The following is a 26807-nucleotide window of genomic DNA, read 5'->3' on the forward strand; positions in this document are numbered from 1 at the left end:
ATATATTTTATTTCTTATTCCAAAATATATTTATTTTTCTCAAAAATAATATATTTCCTTTTTCTCATAATATTTTCCCAAAATAATATATTGACAATATACGTGCTTATGAACACTTCCGAATAAAGCGTAAGTTACGTTTTGGTGATTAGGTGGTAATAGAAATTACCGTTTGTAACTTATATGTTTGCCGTGAAGGCGTTTGTATTATTTCGGGCTTGACAAGGTTAGTAAATATTATTTTTACTCTAAAAATAATATTTATACATTTTCACAAAATAATCATAAACAGTGAGGTGACAAAATATATTTATCGAATAAATATTTATCACTTTTAGTTTTGTGAAAATCCCACCTCCGATTATTTATAAATAAAGTTGTGGCGAAAATATATTTTTGAAAACATGTCAAAGTAGTCTAACACTTGTAAATAATTCTAAGTGTTAGATTTTTAGAAAATTTCGCCAGAGTTTCCCCTGTAACTGGAGGTGGCCACGCTTTCAAGCGTATCATTTTCTTTTACAAATCATCTCAACAATTTATCAAATCAACCAAATCAATTTTCAACACATCAAATAGAAGACTAGTATGTAAAACCGCGTTGTTTCATGAACTTGTAGTTTTTACAAAATCTCCGGTGTAGATCTCGTTATTTTTAGTGGATCTATATATAACATAACTTAGTCTTGCAAAAACCTCGTTTTTGGGACAAATCACTTCTTACAACTTCCCGACAATTTTTGTAAACATTGTTATTTTGTCGGATCTTTTATTCTACAAGTGTTTCTATACTTGTAGTTTATAGAAATCGTATTTGTTAACACTTTATCCATTTTTATTAAAACATGATTTTCTCGACACCCGGTCCTACGAATATACCACTTGTACATACGTAGATCGGCTTGTTTTAAATACTATTTTTCATGTTAAAACATTTTTACACAAGTTCATGTTTCCCGTGTGGTGGAGTTTCACCTTTTAACCCTTGTACACAAGAAACAAGTGTATGTCAAGATACGCGATCCGAACAAAGTCGGGTTAAACGATGATGAGAGCCACCACATCATAGATCGGGCCATATTAATCAACATATTCAAGTACTACGACATTTACACGCGTTTTGAGCTTTTAACCAACGATATTCACGTTTTAGCAAACTTTAAAGTTCCATCAAGCGGGTTACCGACATTCAACCGACAAATATCTTTTTAACCACTTTAGACATGACCAAAAATGAGTTTTAAACGTTATACCTCTAGCTCGGGGCTAGGGAAGAAACTAGTCGAAAACTGCGTGGATAATAGCAAACGGTAGAGGTCCTCCGCGTTCCGTTTGTTCCGAGCTCCGTTGTACGTAACCACCGACACTTGTATGCCCTTGGAATGTCAAGACTTGAACCGAAAAACGGATGTGGGGGTGGTGGTGATCTCGGCCGAGAGGAGGGGGCAAGGGAGAGGGAGTGGTGGTGAGGTGAAGTGTGTGTTCAAGTGTGTGAGAGATGAGAGTATTTATAGACAAAAGTGCCTCGTTCTTCGCGTAATCTAATTTAATATAATAAAGGACGTACTCCCCCGGGGCCCACTAGTTGGCCGATTCCATTGAGATGTAAAGGCACTCGGTTCGTTTCCAAACGTTCAGTTACGGTTCAGTTTGGTTAAGTGCGTTAAGTGCGAGGTCTAACCCCGTTAGTTGCTTTAGTGCATTAAAAGCGGGTGTTAGGGTAATCAGGGACCCTAACTGGCTCAGAAAAGTATCAATATTAATTTTGGCAATATTTTTATGTTCCGGGTATAGTCCGGTTGTTCGGTCGGATAGTAATCCGTTAAAGTGCTTAAGATATCCGTTAAGCGTCATAAATAATATTTTTAGCGACACAATTTATTTTGCAAAGTGTCGGGAATAATTCCTCATATTTTGGCACTTTATTACTTAGCTAGAAGCTAGTGTGTTGATAAAAGTGCTGTGTTTTGTGCTTAAAGTTCGTTTTAGGCACGTCCAAATCTCTATATCTTATTCCTAGAGGCGTAATCATACAACCCTTGTATCCCTACACACACTATGGGTGTAGTAAAATAATTCTGGCTCATTCAGGCCTTTAGAGGCAGCGTTTGCCTGATGCTGGCTATATCAGCATGTTCACTGTGTATCCGTTTAGTGCTACTGTGCTTTTGTGCATCATGTTTGTCACTAAGGTTCAGTAAATGAGTAATGTAGTGACAGGAAACTCATAGTATGATGCAGACATGTATAAGTATCAACAATCAAGTAGCAGAAATCTCAGTAAAGCACAGTAATTAGGCAACAATTAATAATTAATTAAGTCGTACGGATACCTGGTTTTGAGAGGGTTGTCACAGAATCCATCAGTAAAGATGATGATGGATGGTATGGAGAGGGATGATAAAGGAGAAGATAACAGGAAGAAATAACAGACGTGAGTTTAGGGTTGAGAGGTGGGTGTCGACGCTGAGAAGAATGTCGACAGAAACAAGGTTTTTCTTTTTTTTTTCTTTGGAGAGAGGGTAACCTAGCGTGATACCATGATAGTTTGGTAAATTGGATCCTTGATCTCTCTCCTCTATTACCTCATATAAATATCAGTTACAATCCCTATTTTAGGGAGATATACATCAGAATATTATAAATATAGACATAATACTAATATACAGCTATTAGTTATAAACTTAATGAAATCACAACAAATTGTTCACCGCCAGATTTAAAATGTAAAACATAATGAAGGGGTGACGCCTGCCCCATGTGGGTATAAGTCCGTCCAAGCTTATGCAATGGTTCCACCACGTCTAGCTTAGACAACAGTTGGAACCGATCAAGTCGACCAAAGGCCAAAGATTGACATAAAATAATGAATATTAATTTTACTAACATGCATTTGACGACCTTGTTCACCAACTCGGTTGTTGGCCAACAACACGAGATAAAAGCTTTAAACAACAATCTACTAAGTAAGTAATTAAACAACAATCTATTAAGTAAACTCGGATTGAATATGACAACCTGCCCCCTAGCGCTACTCTAGGGGGACACAATGAACAACATCGATAGACATAAGTGTAAATATTCTCTCTGGAGAGGGAGAGGACATTTATTGCAAACTCAACTACAACACATTCAATTCACATGTTTAACCCTAACATGATCACTTATTCTGATAATATTTTCTTACTCTTATATCCGAGGCTTGATGATTTGATTGATATGAACGCCTTCTCTTATTTTTCTAGAGCTCTAATGAGAAACAATGTAATTCCCAACACTATTCTCCCTCTCGCCTGCAAGGCTGCAACCATTGTTTCACAACTCTCCACCGCGACATCATTTCCAAGCCATCTGAAAAATTATATTGAAATGTCGATATTAAACTGTATTTATATAAATAACATGTAAATAATCATGAAATGTCGATCTTAAACTGTATTTTTATATAAATAACAACAATCATCTTTGCTTACTTTGTGGTGATGGATGTACATTCGCACTCGCATTTGGGACAAAGCAAAGTAGTGGCAAGCATTTTCAGAATTTCTTCAGAAACATTTTCAACATTCTGTAAATATTCAGTCTTAGTTATCACCTTCTTGAAACATTTACGACACGCAGCATAAAACCAACCATAGCCTTCTTGCACAATCTTTATTGTGGCAACTACAACACAAGACATTTCGTGTAAAAACAATATATCCATGATCTATTACTTTTGTCAAAGTTGATGTGATAAAGTCAACAAATAACCAAACTATATAAAAAGTAGTGAAACCTTTACTATCTCGCTAATCTCATCAACATGTTTCTTTTTGGTATCTATTATGAGTTCTTGATGCAACGGGTAAAAAGTCTGGAGACGAAAGTATTGTTTGAGAAGTAGAACTACATGCTTGTCCTTGTTCCGTATTTATATAATTTCAAATATAAATACGGTACATATTATATTGACAATGTACCTCCTCCTTAGCTGATTAACTTCATCAATTTCTTGACTTAGAAACAGTCGAGTTGCAAACTTATCACTTTGAACTGTAAATTGGTCTAAATGCAAAAATATACAAATATTTACTCACTGGTATTATATTGGCAGGAATGAAGTGGTTTAGGTGTTTAATATGTACTGTATAGTGTATAGTTATAATTTGCATAAAGTAATAGAAATTACCCTTCCATTCCTTAACCTTTTTGCATACTGGATAGCAACCATCACATGCTAATTAGAAGTGTTTTAGAAATGAAGTCGTTAAACTGTAGAGCATAATCATTCCACATAGTACATCGCAAAACCATACCCCTACATGAAAACAATAAATGTGTGTATCCCTCATACAAAAAACAAATTAACACATATTTAACTTAAACAATCAGATCACAACAATAGATGTGAGTATGTAAATACAAAAACAAATTATGAAATCAGATGAAGATTGAATGAATATATGTTCAACTCAAAAGTAATTTATGACCATTTATTATAGCACAAAATGAGGGACACATTAACTAATATATTCTCTTGAGAAGTAATTCTTGATCTCATTTATTATAATCATTCCACATTAAATGTAAACATTCTTTTGTAATGACTAAGTAATAATACAAGTTCAAGTATCTTATAAGTATAAATATCTAAATGAATCATTACTCCAAGTCTTGAATATCGAAATTCAACCTTTTAGTTTCTTTAGGAGGTCGTCCAAAAATGTCAAGAGCTCCACAACAAATCACAGTACCAGCAACATCTATAACACCATATACAAAACAGAAAGTAAAAAATTCAAAATTTGATATAGTTAAGTTGACAAGTAAAAAAAACATACAGTACCAACAGTAAAAAAATTTGTTGCCTCTCCTTGAAGAATATCTTTATAAGGAATGAAGTTGAAATCGTATTCAACACCTTGCCAACCATCAACACGTCTAACCGTTGTACATCGATAGAAGTTGATTTTGTAATCCTGTGCTACAACTCTGTATTGGTCCTTGTTTTCACCGACACCAAATTTGGAGAGAATAACAACATCATCCTCTTGAAGTTGGCCGTTAAAAACAGGGATAAATGACTCTTAATACTAGTCAGAATCTGAACACCCTGAAGAACATTTGAACAAAGTATTCTTTAGGATACAAACCTACCAACTCTCATCAAAACAAAAAATCAGACATATACATCCTCAAAAGCCTAGGGTACATACCTAGAAACCCTAGAAATATGAAATCAGACATATACATCCTCAAAATCATGTTATACGCTAACCGAAAACACACATACACATTACCTTCTCATCGATCAAGATCAGGTCCATCTTAAAACTTGGATTCCATTTTCAGATGATTCGCACCTTCATGTTCCACATGTAAATCATCAACAAAACTCAGATTGTTGGTCTCACGTTGGATTGACATGGTTCTGAAAGTTGAAAGCATTTTAGGATTTTAGAAGAGAAGAGTTGCAAAGATTAGTGTGAGAGAAAATGAAAAGTGTTTAGGGTTGTAAAAGGAGGTGAGAACGTACAGGCATGGATAGATGAAATGAACACTACAAGCCTTAAATGCTAAATACACTTCCCCATACTCTTTTCAAATTTGAAACACCGGGTATTTATGATAAGTGAGGAATATACATTTTGATATTTGGAAAAAGGATATATAATTTTGTTAAATGAAAATATAAAATTGATGATGCAAAAATGACATAAGAAATACATTGTTGGATAACATAAATGGTTGCCCCGTCAGCTTTGTGATGTCGTCGTCTACTCTCCTTTATTAGATAAGGGAGATATATTTACGTTTTTGTTTGATAAATAAGATCATTTGTAATGGGGCACGATCTCACGCCAAATCCAACTATGGCGCCCCCATAGCGCCGCCAACACCACTACAGCAGACGCTATGGGGTGGGCAAATCCTTTTCCCGTGATGATCTTTGCGGTGTCATCTTCTCCAGGATGTTTCCCCCCACTCACACACACATATATATACATACATATGTATGTATAATTGAAAGGGTTATATAAGACCATGTGTAGTGGTTTTATCAATAATGCCCCCACCCTTGGGCGTTTTCTGCCACGTAGCAGTCCAGTCAGCAAGGGGGCATTATTGGGCGTTTTTACAAAAGGGCCGTAGTGGGATAGTGCCCAATAATGCCCCAACCAATCATTACACAATTATTGATTTTTTTCAATAATCGAAGTTGTTTTCAAAGTCGTCGACGATGCGTAGTAACAAACGCTTACATTCGGAAACGACGCCTAAAAACTTCTGGGTTCGGATATGTTGACGCTTCATCGAAATAATCTTTCATCAACCGATCGTTTGCCGCACGTCGCTCATGTTCAATATAATCTCTTGTTTTAATTTCATGATCGGGCCGGCTACAATGCTTCATATATCGCACCGCTAGTTGACAAGCACTCGTAACCGCCTCTTGCTCGACCTCCTCATCGGTGGATTCACCATCATCCACTAAAAACTCTCTATAGTAATAATTTGCGATGGACGAGGAACTACGGGAATGATGTGCACAAAATGCAACATATAAATTACATCAATTGTGGCATAAAACTAACCCTTTTTAGTACTAATGTTGGAAAAAATGTGTTTTTGTCTCCCTTTTGTATTTTCAGGATTAAATGCGCTCAAATGAACAAAAGAAGCAAAAAGGCAGCTAAATCTAACATAAATGCAAGAAAAGGAACATACGTGGCATGCCCGACCCCCGACAACATCTTCCCAAGCAAAACAAGAGAACAGAAGGCTGAACACCCCCCGTGCTCAGTGAGCACGGGGGCATGCCCAAGTGTCTGCAGAAAAGACAAAGTTGTAGAAGCTTCTATCACCCAACACGGGGGCGTGCCCAGCGGACACGGGGCCGTGGTCAACTCTAAGATTCGCAGAATCTAGGGAAATCTTGATAGTACAGATACGCTTTTGCACACGGGGTCGTGCCCAGCGGACACGAGGGCGTGGTCAACTAATGCAGACAAACTGCAATTAATGAAGAAAGAGAAGGAGGATGGACACGGGGCCGTGCCCAATGGACACGGGGCCGTGCCCGAGCTGCTGTTCAGGCTATAAATAGGGGTGCTTGGCTCATTTGCAAACCATCCCTTGGCACACCACCTCTCTCACACTTCACCCACCCACCACCACCATCACAACACCATCATCCACCACCATCATCCATCATCTATCATAGAGTCTGTGAGTCGTCTGGGGATCCAAGATTGTTCGTAAGAGTTCTAGACAATCAAAAGCCATGGTTGCCCAAGTCTCTTACATCACTTGGTGAAGACAAGTGTCTAGCGTAATACTTTTTATTTTTAATCTTTTCGCACTTTTTATTTGGTTATGTATTGATGACTTTAATAACTAGTTTCTTATGTTGAAGGTGATTCTTCCTTATCATTTGTCCGTGGTGTCTTGGCATTATTTTACTGTCTATATAAAATAAAAGATTTTCACCATTCATATCTCCACGGTCTATATGGAGATATGTGGGCTACCTGGTCGGGGGTTAAGGGAACGGTTTGGTAAGAGTCTTGCCTTGTTCAGTGTATAGATCCTGCAAGGACCTGAGTCAAATTTAGTAAGACCTCCTTCAATACCCACCGGTATTGGATAGCAGGGGTCCAAACTCTTTGATCCCCTCATATGTAAGCTACTATTAAAACTTTAACCTGGCTACTTAGGACTGTATCCCTGCTGACTCAGACTACTTAGCCGAGGGTAACGTCACCTTCAAAAGAGGGGTCTACCACATTATGCATTAATAACTTACTTAATTATCTTTCAATAATCCGACCCTTTAGGATTGTATCCTTGCTGACTCAAACTACTAGGTTGAGGGTAACGTCACCTTCAAAAGAGGGGCCTACTACAATAACTAAGATAATCTCTTAAAAAGTGCAAAAGTGCGGAAATAATCAAAGGTTACACTACACACGAGTCGGATCCAAGTTATTTATCTTGTCTATATGTTTTTATTTTTATTTTATTTTTCAGCATTTTAGTTAGTTTTATTTTTCTAGTTTTAAAAAAAAAACCTTTTTCTAACTTTTGATTTGATTAGACGTTGAGGATAAACCGGTACTAAAAGCTCTTGTGTCCTTGGACGACCTCGGTATCTTACCAACACTATACTACGTTCACGATGGGTGCATTTGCCCATATGTGTGTTTAGTGTTAGTAAATATCGTGTTTTATTAATTCAAAACTTGGCTAAAAAGTGTAAAAGGGCTTAAAATATACATCAAAAATATAGCACACGTCACGCACATCAGGGAACCCATTTTTTTTATATAAATGGTTTAATATTTAAGATTGTAGAGGTTTTTGTTTGTAAAAATGGAGTAGAAGTGTGTATATATATAGGTGAGAAATGGAAAAAGAAAAAACAATAAATATGACCGTTGCGTTTGACCGTTGCAAACGCTTTGATTGGCCATCAACTTGCCCTGAAAGCGTGATTTAAAACACGCCAAAACCAAAAAACAGGCCAAACACGCCCATGGGGGTGGTTGCTCGACTTTTTCGGGCGTATTTGGGGGCTTTTTTTTTAAAAAAAAAACACGCCCACTACAGACGGTCTAACCCCTCTTACCACTACACCCTCTTGTGATATAAAGCCATAACCCCTTTCTTTTACGCAGTTCGCCACTTGTCGCATAAAGCCCACAAAGGAGCTTTATGACTAAACATGGCATAAGCGCTAAAAATTTACCAAAGACATTCTTTAATTGATCGGATAGGTTAATAAAAATTTTCAAGTAAAATATAGTATATAGACTTTATTAACGGTTTAATACATTTTTTAGCGATCTTTGATCACATAACTAGCAAATCTCGTCACGACAATAACAACGATTGTTTATACAATGTTGTTCATTGACTACACATGGACACTTCTCTTGACAATCAGCAGTGGCTCCGCATGGGTAGCCGCGTGGTGAAGGCCCGCTTGGGGGAATCGGGATATCCTTCGGCTTCGATGGATACCTTGAAAACCCTGATGCCGATACACAAACAAGTAGTAGAAAGCATATCGCGACTAGGACCTTCGTCATTTGGAATGTTCTAAAATGATTGAGAAGTATGTGTGTGTTCGATCAGATCGTCTGTTTTGGTACTAGGTTTGTAGTTTATATAATCAAGAAATGTTGGGAAGTGGTTGAATACAATAAATTATATATTTAATCATTTTTGTTTCGTGTGGAATTGTGATAAATATAATGGCATGAAACATTTATCATTTTTCTTCTAGATCATGGAATCATTAGGAGATGAACATATTTTCTATACAACTTAATACCGTTAGACTACAGAGGATATTTACCAGTTAATGAAGAAAACATGCTTTGGATTGCTCATGTGCACATTAAGTTTTTGTTAATTCAAATATAATTTTATTTAACTTAAATGATTTTTGTGCACAAGAGCTATAGGTATATTGAGTTTGTAGTTAGAAATATGTTTAAAATGTTTTGAAAAACTGATCGATAGTTGAATCATTATTTTAACCGGTTGATTCGCTATTAAAAACTCAGGCTAACAAAAGGAGATTTTAAAAAAACCGCCTTGTGAAACCGGAGTGATGATGGATTGATTTCATCGGTTAGCACCGGTATAAGAAGTAGCTAAGGGGCTGTTTGTTTACCTCTTAATGGTTAAACATTACACAGTCTCTTAATGATTTAGACCTCTTACTGGTTCAACACTTAATGGTTCAAACCTCTTACTGGTTCAGTACTTAACCATTCAGATGTTGCCAAACAGCCTCTAAATCATTGTTTTTAAGTACTAATTTAGAAGATAAAGGACATTTATGACTGTTTTACGACCGCTAATTATTCCATGTATAAGTATGCAACTTTTTTGTGCATTATTACTTGTACATTGTGTTTTCGGTGTTTTCAAAAAAAAAAAAAGTTGATTTTTTATTTTTAACCCAAAGTTTTTACTTTTTACAGTTTTAACCCTACATAATTTGTTTTTTAACTTTAACCCAAAACTTTTCATTATTTGCAATTTAACTTCACAACTTTTGTCACTTGTATTTTTCATCTTTTGCAAGTTTTCGTTTTGCGTATAGTTCTAGATTTTTCGAGTTAATACGACGCAACGTGCATGTGTGTTTCAACGTTTTTACCTCTATTTTTCCATGTTTGACAGGTTTGTCGCAACACGCATATCCTAGGTCGAGTCAGTGTTGGTGGTCGATGACGTTTGTGTGACATTAGTATTATTTAACACCGTTTTACGCCCCGTCGCAACGCGGAGTGTGCTTTGAGGGGTTTTCAAAGAAAAAATGGTTATGCATATGGTTGTCGTAACATTGGCCTTAGGGGTTTTCAAAAAAAAAATGATTTTTTTTACTTTTCACCAAAAAGGATTTCATAAATTACTTTAACTCAAAACCCTTGTTTTTCTTTTTACTTTTAACCCAAAACTTTTTATCTTTTGCAATCTATCCTCATAACTTTTTTTACTTTCAACTTTGGTCCTTTATAGTTTTCATTTTCCGCAAATTTTTCGCTTTATGCTTGGTTCTAAATTTTGTGACTTAACACATTGCAACGTGCGTCTTTGGTTTAACGTTTTTACGTTTCGTTCTAAATTTTGCGAGTTAACACGACGCAACGTGCGTGTGTGGTGAACGTTTTTACATCGTCTATTTTTTCCCCGTTTGACAGGTTTAACATAACGTGCGGGTCCTAGATTGACTTAGTTATAACTAAAGAATTCTCGCCGCATTGCGGCGGATCACAATCCTAGTTCAATATAATAAATAATATATTTTCTTTATGCCTTTTGTTTTCACAAACAATATTTAGCTTTTATCTTTTTCTTTGTTTTTTAGACGAGCGGTTACAAAATTAGCAGTTTATTTTCGATGGAACCGAATGTGGTTGCTTTTTATGCGACAATTTAATTTTTGTTCATCTGTACAAGGATAGGTTGGGTGTAACTGTCGACAACAAACCAACCCTATTTGAACTCGTCAAAACCCACATCCACAGACGTCAGTGTTCTCGTGAACCCGCCCCCCTACGCCGTTTTCCAACCTTAACATGCAACTCTATCTCTCTCTCTTCATGTTTCAATGGGGACTCATCACAAATTCTCTTACCGCAATACCCACAATACCGGAATGGGATACCAAGGGGTGCCCATCCACCCTAGATGACCTAATATATGACTGAGGAGCTAAAAGATTATGTGACATGACAATCTAAAACATTAGGAAATGATGAATTTAATGGATTAAATAATAATTGTTATGAAACAGAGGTTATTTTGGTTTTAGGTAAAAAGTTATTTAAATATATAGAGAGGTTATTTTGGTCTCTACTCACGCATTCATTACGTGCTTTATTGCAACCACTATTTCTAGCGGTATGTTCTGAACAATAAATTAATACAATGGATATTTTTCAATAGTAAAACTAAAGTTGATGAAGAGTGGCTTTATTCAACGATGGATCCATGATTTTTTTTCTTTTTTTTTTTTTTGCATAGGGTTTTTTTGGTTCTTATTAATTCTTACTAACTTTTTCCAAATCATACAAGGTTTCCGCTGATTTTTTTATATTTTTCTAAATCGATGGGGTTTTCGAAAACCCCCAAAATACTCCTAGATTCGCCCCTACTTACAACTTATTAATACATTAAGGTACAAGTTTTGGAAGCAAATGTTATTGTAAGTTTTATTACCATAAATAATTTTAGATATTCTGTTTTTAGATATTATGTTATGATGTTTTATAAAATTCTAAATATTTTGTTGCGACGTGTCTATATTTATCTACGTTTCGATATAAGTTTTTTTTTTCCAAACGAAGTTTGAGTAGTAATGTAAAGTAACTGAAGCACAAACGTATATTTTGTCAAGCCACCTCACCTTTTTTATTAAGGTTATTGGATTTTAATAATCTCAACTTTCACCTATTAGACGGGATTAATCCCAACTAAGAAAATATTTAAAGATAGTCCTAACTTTGAACGTATTTTCTTCCAAAAATCAGCCAGTTAGTTTTTTGAAGATATGACATGCTTATGTGAAAAAAAAAAAACTTATTTTTGAGGACGTTGCATGCTTCTTATGTGGCAAAAATTTTAATTTTTTATGGCATGACATGCTTATTTGGCAAAAACTTTAACCTTTTGTTGACGTGACATGCTTATGTGGCATGACACACCATCAAAAAACTAGCATGGGGTCATTGGAGGAAAATACATTCAAAGGAGTGCTTTAAACATTTTCTTAGTTGGAATTAATCACGACTAATAAATGAAACGTTAAATGTTAACAGAAAGTTAACTCCGTTAGTTTTTTTTGATGGCGTTGACTACTTATGTGGCAAAAAAATACTCTTTAGAAAAAAACCCTAATCCCATTTTCACCCAAACACCCACATTCTTCCTCAAACTCGCAACTTAGAGAGAGAGAGAGGGGATCGATTTCCGAAAAATTTCCCAAAAATCATGGGTTGTTGGATTTGTGTAGTTGTCAGTTGAAACCCTAACCGTCATCATCTTCAGGTGTTCATACCACCATGAAACCGTATCCATAGCCACCAGGGATATCCCTCCTTGTGATGTCGGAAGAATGTTTCAGGTCAAGCGTTCATTTATCCATAGCCACCAAAGATAGCCCTCCTCTAAACCTAATCTGTCACCTAAATAGTTTTCGGAAAACGGAGTTGCGGCAACTGAAACCTCTAGAGTTCATGAGGCAACAACCACTATCGCTATTGGGGGTGTTGTCGCCCTTGACCACCCACCGCAGGAGATGACCACCGAAAAACTGTCTTCTCGCTCTCTCTAAGCTGCAAGTTTGAGGAAGAATGAGGGCGTTTGCTAGAGGCCACTGCCAAAAGCTAATAGGGTTAGTATAGGAGCACTGAAGGAAAATACGTTCAAAGTTGGAATTGTCTGTAAACATTTCCTAAGTTGGGATTAATCCCGACAAATAGGTCAAAGTTGGGATTATTAAAATTCAATTTTCCAACAATGTTCAATGCGATATAAGATTTTTAGTGGTTTTTACTGTGCTTTTAGCAATTCGTTTTCCGCGAATCATGACTTCTTTTATAGTGATCTCTAGCAACTTATTACCGCAACTTATACACCAGTAGTAAAAACTAAAATAAGAAATGGATAGAGTTTTTCTAATTTAAGTTTGTTTGGTATGGAGTAATGGAATGGACGAGTGAATGCAATGGATCATTACCATTTCTTGTCTTGTTTGGTTACAATGTGGGAATGTAATAAATTATTATTGTGTATTGTTTGGCAGGCAAGAAAAACGAAGGAATAAAATGAGCAGTGAGTGGTAGTGATTGTGGGTGGTTATAGGTGGCGGTGACCCGGGGGTTGGGAGGTAGCGGCCGTTGGTGGTGGTTGGTGGCGACGGTATAGGTGGCGGTGACCCGGGGGTGGGAGGTAGCGGTCGTCGGTGGTGGTTGGTGGTGGCAGAGGTGGCGATGGGTGGCGACGGCGGCGATGGTTGGTTATGTAACACCCCGTGTTTTCGAATGTCAAAGTCAAAGTCAAAGTCCAAGTCAACTTTGACTTTCTTTGACTGTAAATAGTCTATTTTATATTTGTATTATGTGGAGTAAGTGTTGTAATCAGAAAGAATCGAAGTAATCGAATGTTTGATCGACGCGAACCGATTTACGACTGTGAATAGTAGGAAGTAATAATGCGATAAAGTTAACTAATCAGTAATCAAACCGATCTAACTATCATCGAACTCGAATCTCGGATTACACGAACTTTGGTTGTTGCTATATGTGTGTGTGTGCCTTATGTGTTACCTGTGCGTGTTTACTTTACGTTTTGTGTGGTAACCAATCGAAACTCGAAACTCAAATCGAATACAATCGAAATCGAACTACGACAAATGGTAACGTTAGGATAAGGTGAATTATAGATGATTGTATGTTAGATATAGTAGTTGGGACTGAAAGTAATTTGAATAGGAAACTCTATCGTACTCGTAACGTCTTCAATCGAAATCGAAATGTCGAAAATCGTCGCACCGAACACTCGAACCAGGCTGCTATTCGATCAGGCTGTCAGCCGATCGAACAGACTGTTCGATCGGGCAGGCTGTCCGATCGGGATGCCAGCCGATCGGCCAGCCCTTTCCTCTTTTGGAGCCTATAAATAGGGCTGTCATTGTCACTCTTTACCACTTTTGGAAAGCTCTGACCGACCAGCCCGTGCTCCTCTTCTTTTCTCAGATTTCTTCCGATTCCGGTAAGTTTCCATCCTAAATCTTGTACTTTCTTGATCAAAACATGCTCCTACACCTTTCTACCTTTCGAATCTTGATTTTTAACCATGAAATCACCAAGATCTAAGCATTCTTGGATGATGTCATCATGGTGTTCTTCAAGAACACCATGTTTTGGCCTTAATCCACCAAGAATAGCTCAGATCTAACCGATTACCACATAAACAAGCTAAGATCTGTCAAAGATCTAAACATTTACATGATGTGAAGGATTGAAAGAAGGAATTCCAACTTTCTTCCAACTCTTTTACGCTCAATGCCTTCAAACCGGTAGAAACGGAGCTTGAGTCAACTCACCAAATATTCTAGTGGATGAGTGGTTCAAGATTCGGATTCTATTTACGAGGTTCACCGATTTCGGGTTAAACATTAAACTACCGTTCCGAACCGTTCACTGGCCGGATTTGGGTGATTCCTGTCCGAACAGGTGAAACAAGTAAGAATGGAAGTTCCATGGTTCAGCTCGTTGTCAAACTAACTCGATATAACGTCAAATAACCAGAACAGCCGAGTGTTAGACGAACAGGCCGACCAGGTCAGGATGCTGACCGAACGGTTAGGCTGTTCGAACGAACAGCCCAACCAATTGGACATGCCAGCCGATCGACCGGGCCAGCCGATCGACTAGCATATGGCCCCACAACTTAACAATTTCATGAAGTATGGTATTGAACGAGGTACTGTTCGATCGAACAGTTGTTCGTCAACATTACTCTTCGGATCATGAGATACTATGCTTCAACACTTAATCGATTTTCAACTCGTTCGACGCATTGGAGTGCCACCCGATCGAACATGCTATCAGAACGAACAGGCTGTTCGATCGAATACGCTGCTCAATTCGAGTGACATCCTGATGAGGACTACTACTGAAGTTCCTAACCGATCGGTTATGCCGACCGATCGAACGGATCGTTCGATCGACCGACCTGAAAGGTAAGAACACTTCAGTGTTCTCAAATGCTACAACGAAAACTTCAAAAGTTCAAATCCTCACACACAAACACATCTTACTCAAAGGAAGAAACAATCCACTCGAACAGTCCAGCCGATCGAACTTACCGGCCGATCGAACGGACTGTCCGAACGGATTGTCCAGCCGAACGAACAACCCACTCGATCGAACCAACTGTTCGATCGACCAGGCTGTTCAACCCACTTACACTTGTTTCCATTCTATGTGTTCTTCATCGTTGTGCTATCGAACTGTTCAGGCTAACCCCACTCTCAAGCGCTCCCTTCAATCCATCAATCAATCGCTGTGAGTATACTCGATCCCTTTTTGCTTTTAGCACTTTTGGGTGTTACATACGTTACTTATCAAAACCACTAACGATCACACTACTCAATTGTTTGAACGCTAACCGAATTGCATGTATTACGTGACTAAATGAATGCTTGTTGATTGTGTTTACACGTGGAATACTGTCTACCTGCCTTAACGACGTAGTACTATAGTTTGGACTCAGCACCCGTTCCTACGGGGGTTGTTAAGGACAATTACTTGCATGGATTACGGTGGTAATCATGTATTGCGAACTGTCTCGGACAGTCAACCCGCAGTCACTGGTATCGATAGGTCCATGTCGATAATTAACATGCTTCGTTTTCCTCTGTGTACATGCTGGTTATGCGTAAACTATTTCGAACTCTATATGCTATTATTAAACTTGTATGCTCACCTTTACATTATATGTATTGACTTTATTTTAACGTAGGTGACAGGCAATTAGGATGCTTATCTGCTAGGAAGGCGAGCTAGGAATAAGCGTCTAGAGCATAGTTGTCTGTAGATCTTGCAGATCGAGTCTCTAGAAGCTTTGAACAATATTTATTTTATTTAAAATCTGGGTTGTCGGAACAAAATATTTGACTAGATGCTTGTCTGTAATAACTTGTTTTATTGTTTGGGATATGGTATGGGACGTATCATTTAAACTAAATGGTAATGAAGGTTGTTATGGAAACTTCTGGACAATCTGTTTCGCTCAGTGCCATGCCCCGATGATTCCGCCATCGGTTGGGGTGTGACAGGTTATGGCGGTGGTGGTGTGATCGACGGTGGTGGTGGGTGGCGGCGTTGGCGACGGAGGCGGTGACGGGTTGCGGGTGGAGGCAATGATGGCGTCGGTGGTGGTGGTGGTGGTGGTGGTGGGTGGTGGCAAAGGTGGTGGTTGTTGTGTTAGTGATGAATGATGCAAGAGGGGATGAAATGAAAAAAAATATGGGAGTAGATGGAATGATTTTGAGGGAATGAAATGCCTTAGGCTGGAGGGTGTGGAGGGCGCCATTCCTCCACCTCATCCATGTATAGCGCTCACAGGGCTCCATCACCAACACCCTCCATTTTAAGAGGGGGGCGCCATCCTTACTTCGCCACCATGGTAACGCCAAAGTTGAAAGGTTCAGGTAGGGCCCACTAGTTTTAATCCAATGTATTCTTTTTTTTTTAATTTTGTTTAATAGGGGGCTCCATCCACACCATGCAAATTAAAAGGGGGACGTGGATCCTATGTGTCGCTTACGTGGCCTGATAAAGCCCCTAGAGGGCTCCAACCACACTCTCCAGCCTTATGGAATGAGTGATTCTATTCCATTGACCAACCAAACACCATTTTCTTCATTCTCTCATAGTAATCCTTTCAATTCCGCCTCTCATTCCTGCATACCAAACATTACCTAAAATAGTGGCTATTTGAAACCTAATAAAAGGGATCAAACAAATGTCATATTTGAAATGGTAAAGTTGTAATCTAATCAAAAAATGATAATCATGATGTTTTTGTTTAGTTGCTATATAAAATTTAGGATGTTTTAAGGAATAAAAAATATTTGGTCACCTATACAAGAAAGTCAATTATACAAGAAGACATGACTAAAGTAAGGAAAATAAAGTCATTTAAGACTTTATTTCTCTAATGTTTTAATTTACTTGTACATAGCTCTAAAAACAGTAATAAAATAAAACCATAGTAGCTAGAATATAACATTATGTTTCCAAACACAACCGATTTTAATCTCTAAAGAACCATTAAAACCACGACTGAATCGAGCCCGGTTAGGCTCTTTAAGATAGCAAATCAGCAGAACGTATCGAAAAACAATGAAATGAGCATAAAACAACCACACCCTTCTTTAATAAAACTCAAACGAACCACATAAACTGTTTATCTTCTCGATTGAAAGGTGTTAACTGCCGGAAACTAGAAAGAAAATTTGTTTTGGTGTTAGATAAAATAAGAAAACAAAATTCAATTTCTGGGTGCAACCCCCTTAAACAAGAAGACTCCAAGACCACCAATGGCCACTGCTAATATTATGGAAACCGCAACCGGGTCAACTTTGGGTCCATTGTTTTTCTTCATTCTTCGTTCTTGACGTGTTCTTTCTCCGATTTCATCATAAAGATGCTTGCTAATGCTGTCTAACTGATGCATGATTTTCCTTTGGCTTTGGGCAATTCCACTTATCTGTTTTTTTTTTTTTTTTGTTGTAAAAAATAAGGAATAAATTAATATGATTGATTAAGCAGGATTCTAGTATTACTGGATACTATACTAAAATGGCAACGTATGCGGGTAGGTTCAGCCACTGGTCAAAACGCGCTCAGGTCAAAAGGGTAAATGTGGGTTGACCCGCCAACACTAGCGGGCCTAAACCCTTTTTCACACAAGCCAAAACAGGCCAGGTTGTGTTGGGTTGACATGCCAACACTTTTTTGTTCGAATGTTTCGACTATACAAATAACTAATGTATTAGAAATGATAACAAGAACTATATACTTGGTTTAAGGGTAAATATCATAAAATAGCAAGAGGTGACCCGTTTTGGTAACTATAAGTTTTTCGATAGGCTCCATTGGGCAATTAAAGTACTTTTTAGTCCCTATCTGGTAGTTATGGGTGTTCATAGACCATTTGAACCGACCGAACCACCTCAACCGAAGCAAGTCGGCCTGGTTGAGATCCAAACAGTTCGGTTTTGACAGTTTGGCGGTTTTAACAATTTAGCTCGGAACTTGGAAGGGGTTGTGTAAACTGAACCGCGTTTAACCTTTATTATTCGTGTGTATATTTTTATTTTTTCGAATATGTAGTAACGTGTATGTATTATAATCCCCAGACCCTACCAATAGCTTTGCTATAGGTGGGATTTACTGGGTACGGTTGTTGTTGTCGTATTATAATCATGAATCATCATTATTATTTTATTTATTTTTAAAACAAAGTAATGACTTTGGGAAATAAAATAGTTCAAAACGCCAACCTGGCTGATTCGGCCTATAATTTTCATCAAAACTGGCTGAACCAGACCACGAAAACCACTGTATCTAGTAATTATTTTTTACGCATTCATACGCTTTAATTACCAAAATAGGTAGAAAAAAGTTGTGACCACCAAAACCAAACACACCACATACAAAAGTCTGATATTTTTTGACATTTAAATAAATCTATTTCATATTTTAACAAAGTTTATTAATAGGGAGCCATTTAACCTTTGGGAATTATTATATAACTCAAAACTTTTTTCGAGCAAACGGGTTGAAATTGACCTCTACGTAAAATAATTAGACAAAACAAAAATGCAAGTGAAATTATCACATACCTCTTCAATGAGGGGAGAATCCTTTGCTAACTGAGTGGATGAAGTTGAATGGTGCACTTTCGACCCGTTTGATGAACCATTAGTCAAATTTGAGGTGAATTGTGAAGTTAAATCATTGGATGACACGTTTTGTTGGTTCCCCGAAAATGTTCTTTGAAATTGTGAACTTTGAGCATCAATACGAGACGTGAATTCATCCATTCGATCATTTAACGTAAAAATCTGTTCGGAGAGGTGGCTGATTGCTCCCTGAGAAGATGATAAAATAAAACACCATAGTCAAACACTTTGACTTTTAAAAGTCTTGCTACATAGTCAACTACTAGTGAAAGACCCCTTGTAACTAACTGATTAAAGCGGAGAGAAAAACATTGGATTACCTGGATCGCGTCTGTTGACTCTGTCGTCTTGTCATCAAACCTCGGACTGTTGATTGCGTATCTAGGATTGGAGGCCAGATTACTATCCCTTGCGGTTGAATACGAATGCGACATTCGACTGTACAACAAGCATATCAGAAACATCTAGATACCAAACTATTGTAAGTTTCAACTAAAATGCGCGCGCACACACATCTATATCTATACTATAGACGGTCCCTATCGTTTACCAAAACTTTAGATTTGGACCCTAGCTTTCCAAAAGTACACCGACGGTCCCTGTGGGTTGCACCTTGTAACGCATTTTGTCCCCAGGCAACAAATTTAAAGGTTTTAGCATGTCCAAGTTAGGGACTAAATACGTTACGAAGTGCAAACCACAGAGACCATCCATGTACTTTTGGAAAAAGTTGGGGACTAAATGCGTTACAAAGTGCAAACCATAGGGACCATCTGTGTACTTTTGGAAAACTAGGGACCAATCCAATTTTTTTTGTAAACCACGGGGACCAACTGTGTACTTTACCCAATACTATATAATAAATGAAAACCCTAAGACCATGCGTAGTCGTTGGGGTGAATAATGCCCCACCCTTTGCGCCATGTGGCAGCCCAGTCAACAATGGGGCATTATTGGGCGTTTTCTAAAATGGGTGTAGTGGGGATGTGGACATTGTGGGGCATTAAGTTTGTAATAAAATTAAATTAAAAAAAAACATCAAATAAATTTGATTGGTTTTACAAAAATGGAAATGAATCTGATTGGTCAAAACCTTGCCCCTACAGCGTGATTTAAAACACGCCAAACCAAAAAAATTGGCCAAACACGCCTAGGGAGGAGGTGTATGGGCATGATCGGGCGTTTTTTTGGGCTATTTTTGAAAAAAAACACGCCCACTACAGGTGGTCTAAGGAAAGACTTGTCACAATTCTAGGCCACCAAAATTTGTTTTCCCGCCTCTTTCATATTAAATAATGATATTAAAAGGGTTTGTTTTTAAATATTCTCTCTCTCTCTCTATATATATATATATATATATACACACACTACATAACAAATTATTATTCTTTCTTTATATTTTATTCAACTCGTGTAATACGTGTTTATTCAAAACGTGCAATACAGGGTTTTTTTTTGTTTAAAGATAATATAACTTTTTTGACACTACATTTATTCTACCCGTGTAATAATACACGAGATTCTAACCTAGTACAAAAAAAATATAATACCTCTTCAAGAAGTTGTTTCGTGTTGCAGCGAGAGAAAACGTTTCTTTAGGACTCGACAGCATTTCATCGTCTATGCTTAGCTTTGTTTTTAATTCATCCGGGAGTACCTACAGAAACTCATGTTTATGACTACACGGCATCAAAATAATAACTAAGTTTTTAAATTTATTAGTGTATTAGTTATCATACCGTGACCTCGTTTACTAGCTTTTCAAGTTGCATTAACTCAACATACGTGCGCGGGACATACGAACCTTCCAAACCCAACTGCTCAGCAACGCATCTTACGCTTACGCGGTCTCTTCCTTGCACCTTTAATCCGAAATGTAAATGAAAAACACCATGAATAAATTTTATGCTAAAATATTAAATTAACGGAGAAAAGTTTTTTGGGTACCTGAACATAATGTCGACTAATTTGTTCTAGCCAGTCTATTTTCACGCACACGCGGTCATCAGAAAATACATGGCTACTTCTTTTCAAGATTGATGCTATAGTGTAACCCAAGGCCATTAGACCACCGAGAAGCCGCACGCTAACTTCAAAAGTTATCCTCGGAGATATTACAAATGGGGAATCGGTTACCCATTCCTAGCAAGTACAATGAGAAGTACAGATAAAAGTCAAAGATAAAAAGTCAAAAGTTGGCTAATGAGTCAAACCGGATTAGATCGGGTTGGTTTGCCACCATTATTTTGTCATTTTCGGATAACCAATATATAAAAGTTAGTAAATATGATTACAAAACCTATATTAATGAAAATAAAAGAGTAAAGTACATGGATGGTCCTTGTGGTTTACCAAAATTTTAGATTTGGTCCCTAGTTTTCCAAAAGTACACCGATGGTGTGGTTTGCACTTTGTAACGTATTTACTCCCCAGACAACAAATTTAAAGGTTTTAGCATGTTCAAGTTAGGGACTAAATATGTTACAAAGTGCAAACCACGGGGACCATCCATGTACTTTTGGAAAAAGTTAGGGACTAAATGTGTTACAAAGTGCAAACCACAGGGACCATCCATGTACTTTTGGAAAAAGTTAGGGACTAAATGTGTTACAAAGTGCAAACCACGGGGACCATCCATGTACTTTTGGAAAAGGTTGGGGACTAAATGTGTTACAAAGTGCAAACCACAGGACCATTTGGGTACTTTTGGAAAGCTAGGGATCAAATCCAAAATTTTTGTAAACCACATGGACCATCCGTGTACTTTACTAAAAATAAAACGATTTAGGAGGATGCAAGAATTTGAATACAATTTGGGTAACGTTAAACACATTTGACCCGTTCAACCCATTCGACTTACTTCATATATTGCTAAGCTTTTTTTTCATTTACCCACCTGACCCATTAGAAGATAAATACAACAAAAATCAACCCATTTCAGGTGAACGGGTCAAAAACGCCACCAATGATGGAAAGATTCGAAAGAAAACCTCAAACATGAGACTGTATCTTCCTTCTCTATTGCGCATCCTCAAATACGATTGGCACGTTTCCGGATCTTCGCCAGGTGGCAGAAGATATATATCGTAAGTCTCCTCCAAAGTTTGTGTATGTTCATCTGACATGACGGACCTCACTTGATCCACAGTTAGGTTTCTTGATGACTGAAAAAGTATCAAGAAAACTTTGAGAACCCGAACATCAAAAAACTGTTTCGTATTTGATTTTAGTAGAAAAAAAGTTGAAACCTTTAGAATATAAGTCGGACTCTGGAATCCCGTGAAGGGGTTAAACTTGTTTACGATTCTTATATGCGCTGTCTTGAGGTCAGGCTCTATAAACGCTTTGTACATTGGATAAACCTGCATAAAGATAGCAACTAAAATGATAAAATCTCTAGTATCAACTATCGAATGTAGACATATATGAGCAAGAACAAACCGTTTCAGATATCTGGTAGATAATTTCTTCAGGCTCCTGTCCAACACGTTGTATGTCCCTCAAAACCCGTTTTACCAGATCAAAATGAACACCACCCGTAACAGATACTCGAAGATCCAATAGCGGACGCAACTTCTCACTTAACGCATAGATTCCCTCGATTATCACAATACGGGAGCCCGGTACTTCAAGTGTCCTGTCATCACACGTCAGCTCATAGTTACATATATCAATAGCTAATGATGTCCCGTAACTGTTTTATTTACAATATTTGCATAGTGAGGCTGCATAGTTGTTAATAGCGCTTGGTTTTAAAAAGCGCGCCTGAGGCAGCTTCTGGGGCTTTTTCGCTCAGCGCCTTGTGTAATTACAAGAAGCGCCCAAAAGGCGCAGATTTTTGGGTTTTTTTGGCCTGAGACGCGCGCCTCATGTATCTGAGGCGTTTTTCTGCAGAAAAAAGTTGTACCTTGGGGTTTTTGACTTGTACATGTAAGTAAAATGGTATAAAAGCCTTATTTATAGCTATATTTTGGTTAAAAAAAGCTAAAAACCTATGGGATATGTATGGAATATATAAAAAAAAATTATATAAACACCTTGCGCCTCGGGTACGAAAAGCCCACCGCTTTTGCGCTTTGCGCTTCGTGCCTCAATTTTAGACCTCGTCGCTGTTGTGACGCCTATTGCTTTTTAAAACCAAGTAATAGCGAATAGCGGACGATAGCGACAAGCAACCTATACACGACGTAGCGATAGCAACGAAATAGCAAGGGCTATTTTATGTTTAGCGATACACTCGAAGAAATTTTTTATATGTATATTATATCCAAATATGGTGTTTCTATCGTATATTTAACAAAAACCCTAAAATCCAGCTATTCATCATCATCATCATCATACTCAGTAAATCCCACCAATAGCAAAGCTAAGGTAGGGTCTGAGGAGGGTAAGATGTAGACAACCTTACCTCTACCCCGTAGAAATAGAGAGGCTGCTTCCAATGAGGCCCCCGGCTCGATAGTAGTTTTGCATCAAGCCTTGGACATAAGGCACATAACACTCAGCAATTAAGACAAAGGCCGATTAGTGCATGTACTCCCTTGTCTTTCGGCTATCAACGTCACCACATGATACATGATTAACCATCCCCCTCTTTTAACGTCATTTTCACGAAATTAGTAACATAACGTTAAAATTAGTGCACTTTCACTTTTGCCCCCCGAGCGCCCGCACATATATACATTATATGTGCATACCGCAAGCAGGGCGTTAAAATCCAGCTATTGTAAACGTATATTTTATCGCTATTTATATTAAAACAAAATAAAAGTAAACAAAAAACCTGAAATCCCGCTATTTACTACTCTCTATAGAGGCGCCAAAATCAGATAGCGTTGAATGAGCGCTTCGCTACGCTATTCGCTATAGCGCTTGCTATTTGCGCTATTAACAACTATGGTAGGCTGTAAAAATATAGTTAGACAAACCTGTAACCGGTACGATAACTAGACTTGAAATCATATATCGGAACTTCAACCGATTTCCCCTCTTTCAAATCATTTATGTTTTTTAGTAGCGTGTCATAGTCGGTCAACCGAGGGTCTGTTACAAAAAGACAATAGATGCATTAACATAACCAAATTCACTATACGATGATATTACAAAATCTTACCATCAAAGTTATCATCGATCACTCGGCTACCATCATTATAATTATCCATCGAAATGACCGCAACATTTGGCATAAAGTTGAGTATTTTCTCGGAAAACGAGGTCTTCCCGGCACCAGAAGGACCGGCTAATCCAACCAAAACGATCCCTTCATTTTTTTGAGTTAATAACTGACACGCACGGATTACGACAAAGAAACCCTTCTCAAACGATAGATTATCTTGAATTCTCGCAATCTCATAACGGTCACAATCCTTTCTCTTAACTAAACGCACTTGATCTTTCAACAAACCTTGCTTTCTTGACGCCAAATCGCCGATAGTGATTTCTTGAGTCATTAAGTCTGCGTTTGCTTCCTGAACACGAAGAACAGCACCGATAAATTGATATAGAATCTACCCGAATATACGAGTATTTATGGTCAATAAATTAGATCAGTCAACCACCTAACTTACTAAAAAATTTCAATCAATTTGTTATATCTACCTAGCATATAATTATGTAAACATAAGGTTTGATTCACATTAAACAAAATACCATCAAAAAGTCATAACTGAAATTATACGGCATTTTTCAGTCAAATCATACAAATAATAGTCAAAATTCAAAAATATTAATTTCACAAAACTTAAAAACCAAAATAGACTCATTCTTTCATCATTCAATAGCTTTAACATCATATACCAAAATGGTTACTGCTTTACAAGTTTAAAATCTCAAAATTGATTTCTTTTTTTCTATTTTTAGAAAGAAATAACAACTAGATATGTAAACTTTCCCTACAATAACTGCAAATTAAAATGCCCATATCATCTCTACAAAGTACAAACAAATTCTTTAAATCAAAAATCCCAAACATGAAAATAAACATAAATCACACACCAAAAGATCCAAGATTCAATCAAAACATAAAAAAAAAAAAAGAAAGAAAGAAACAAAACCCACATCAAAACAAACATTTCAAACACTTTTATTGAATCTTAAAACCCTACAAAACAAAAAGCAACAAACTTTATCATCAAAACAACAAGATTACCAATGAGGGGGGTACCCTTTTGGTGCAGCAAGAACTGATCAAAAGGGGGAACACCAGAGTGACCCTGGAGCTTCACACAGCAGATTTGAACTCCAAGAAAGCATAAAAGCGTGCAAATGAAGTCACCAAACAGGTTTGTTTAACACATGTTATGTGTAAATCTAATGCAATTGGTGGTATTGGTGAAGATTGTTGTGTGATTGGTGAAAAGGGTTATGATTTTTTTGGGATTTTGTTGATGGGAATCAGAAAAATTGCAGGATTTGCAGTTTGCAGACAGGTCTTGCCGGAGGAGGAGTATATAAAATATATTATTATTATATGTATAAACCCTTTGAAGCAAAGGAAGCAACGGCGTAATGAATATTTTATGAAAGGTGTCTAAAAGTTAAAAGATCAAATTTTGAACCGGCTAGAAGACCGGGATAAAAGATCTTCACATGATGAAAATATGAAATATCTTTTGTACAAAGAAAGAAAAGTAAATTACGATTTTAGCCCTGTTTCATTTTAACCCTATCAGTCTAAAAAGAAATTTTTTAACATTTGAGACTTCAACGTCATGTTTCTAACCCTTTTGATCCACATCACTAACCTCATTCATTTACTTGATTAAAAAGTGATCATGTGCCCCTCACATGAGGGGCATTTATGTCAACTCAACATCCACTTATAATTCCTTAATAAAAAAACCATTTGCATAATCTCATCTTTATCTTTTCATTTGAAGATCCTCTAAACCCCAAAACATACCACCACCACTCAGCCGCCACCACCCCTACCTTCATCACACTTTCATAATCATCGGTTCGTAGTAAGTGCTTTTGACTCGCAACCCAACACCACAGATCACGTTTCAAGCCTTCTGAGTATGCTGATCTACACCAAAACGTGTATACACACGAGTTGAGGCTTACCAGAGTTTTGCCAGAACCTTAATCGCATCCCACAGTCGTCGCTGTTGTTGGATTTGGTGAAGCCATAAATCACGAAGTACTGAAAACCCTAGATCTATAAGTCGTCGTTGATGGTGGTGGGGGTGGGTATGGTGGGGGTGGCAGTGGCAGTGGTGGTGGTGGTGGTTAGTAATTTCTTGTTATATGCTTCATGAATTACTAAATGATTTGATGTACTGCATCTGTTTTTTTCTTGGTCAATGATAGACATTTCAATGGTTTATAATTTGATAAACTCATTTAAAAGGTCTGCATAATTGTTTGAGAGTAAAGGAGGTGCTTTCCTTTGCCTCGAAGTTGCAGGTGGGGAGAAAGAAAAGAGAAGGGGTGTTGTGCATTATCATGGTTACTTCATGAAAGAGATGGTGTGAATGTATAGATGGCTAGTTATCTGGTTGTGTTTGGGTACCATATCACCTTTTAAAAAACAAGATTTTATCGTTTTGATTAAATGGATTTCAAATAGGGTATTTATTGTTGTAACAGGTGAATTGACATAAATACCCCTCATGTGAGGGGCACATGATTACTTTTTAACCAAGTAAATGGATGGGGTTAGTGATAGGGGCCAAAAGGGTTAGAAAATATGACATTGGGTTCTCAAATGTTAAAAGATTCTTTTTTGGGCTGATAAGGTTAAAGTGGAACAACCACAGGGGCCAAAATCGTAATTTACTAAAAAACGGAAAAGTCAGTAGTATTATGTGTGTGTGTGTTGGAGGTG

The 26807-nt window shown here is 37.4% G+C and overlaps 1 protein-coding gene across 2 annotated transcripts; it reads right to left on the reverse strand.

Moving 5' to 3' along the window:
- Positions 1–17420: 17420 nt before the first annotated feature.
- Positions 17421–25471, reverse strand: LOC110911297 (inorganic pyrophosphatase TTM2). 2 transcript variants are annotated; one of them, XM_022155899.2, is made up of 12 exons: positions 25143–25471; positions 24093–24447; positions 23908–24022; positions 22421–22616; positions 22228–22341; positions 21970–22143; positions 20927–21121; positions 20719–20841; positions 20530–20636; positions 19300–19417; positions 18920–19168; positions 17421–17781 (listed from the first exon to the last, which is right to left on the reverse strand). In XM_022155899.2, exons 2-12 carry the CDS (start codon positions 24427–24429, stop codon positions 17563–17565), a joined length of 1947 nt encoding a protein of 648 aa, XP_022011591.1. In that variant the 5' UTR covers positions 24430–24447; positions 25143–25471; the 3' UTR covers positions 17421–17562. The 2 variants fall into 2 exon arrangements, with proteins under 2 accessions (XP_022011591.1, XP_022011590.1); XM_022155898.2 differs by having other exon boundaries at positions 25128–25470.
- Positions 25472–26807: the final 1336 nt, after the last annotated feature.

This window comes from Helianthus annuus, chromosome 15 (assembly GCF_002127325.2).
Source record: "Helianthus annuus cultivar XRQ/B chromosome 15, HanXRQr2.0-SUNRISE, whole genome shotgun sequence".
Lineage (NCBI taxonomy): Eukaryota > Viridiplantae > Streptophyta > Magnoliopsida > Asterales > Asteraceae > Helianthus > Helianthus annuus.

Bases quoted from the DNA above. Each gene is read 5' to 3' on its own strand.
- LOC110911297 (XM_022155899.2), bottom strand. From the start codon at position 24,429: ATGACTCAAGAAATCACTATCGGCGATTTGGCGTCAAGAAAGCAAGGT. The intron at 19,418-20,529 runs GTATTATATTTT...CTTGTTGTACAG, and splicing joins CGAAACAACTTCTTGAAGAG to TCGAATGTCGCATTCGTATT. The intron at 17,782-18,919 runs GTATGTGATAAT...AAAAAAAAACAG, and splicing joins ATTCTCCCCTCATTGAAGAG to ATAAGTGGAATTGCCCAAAG.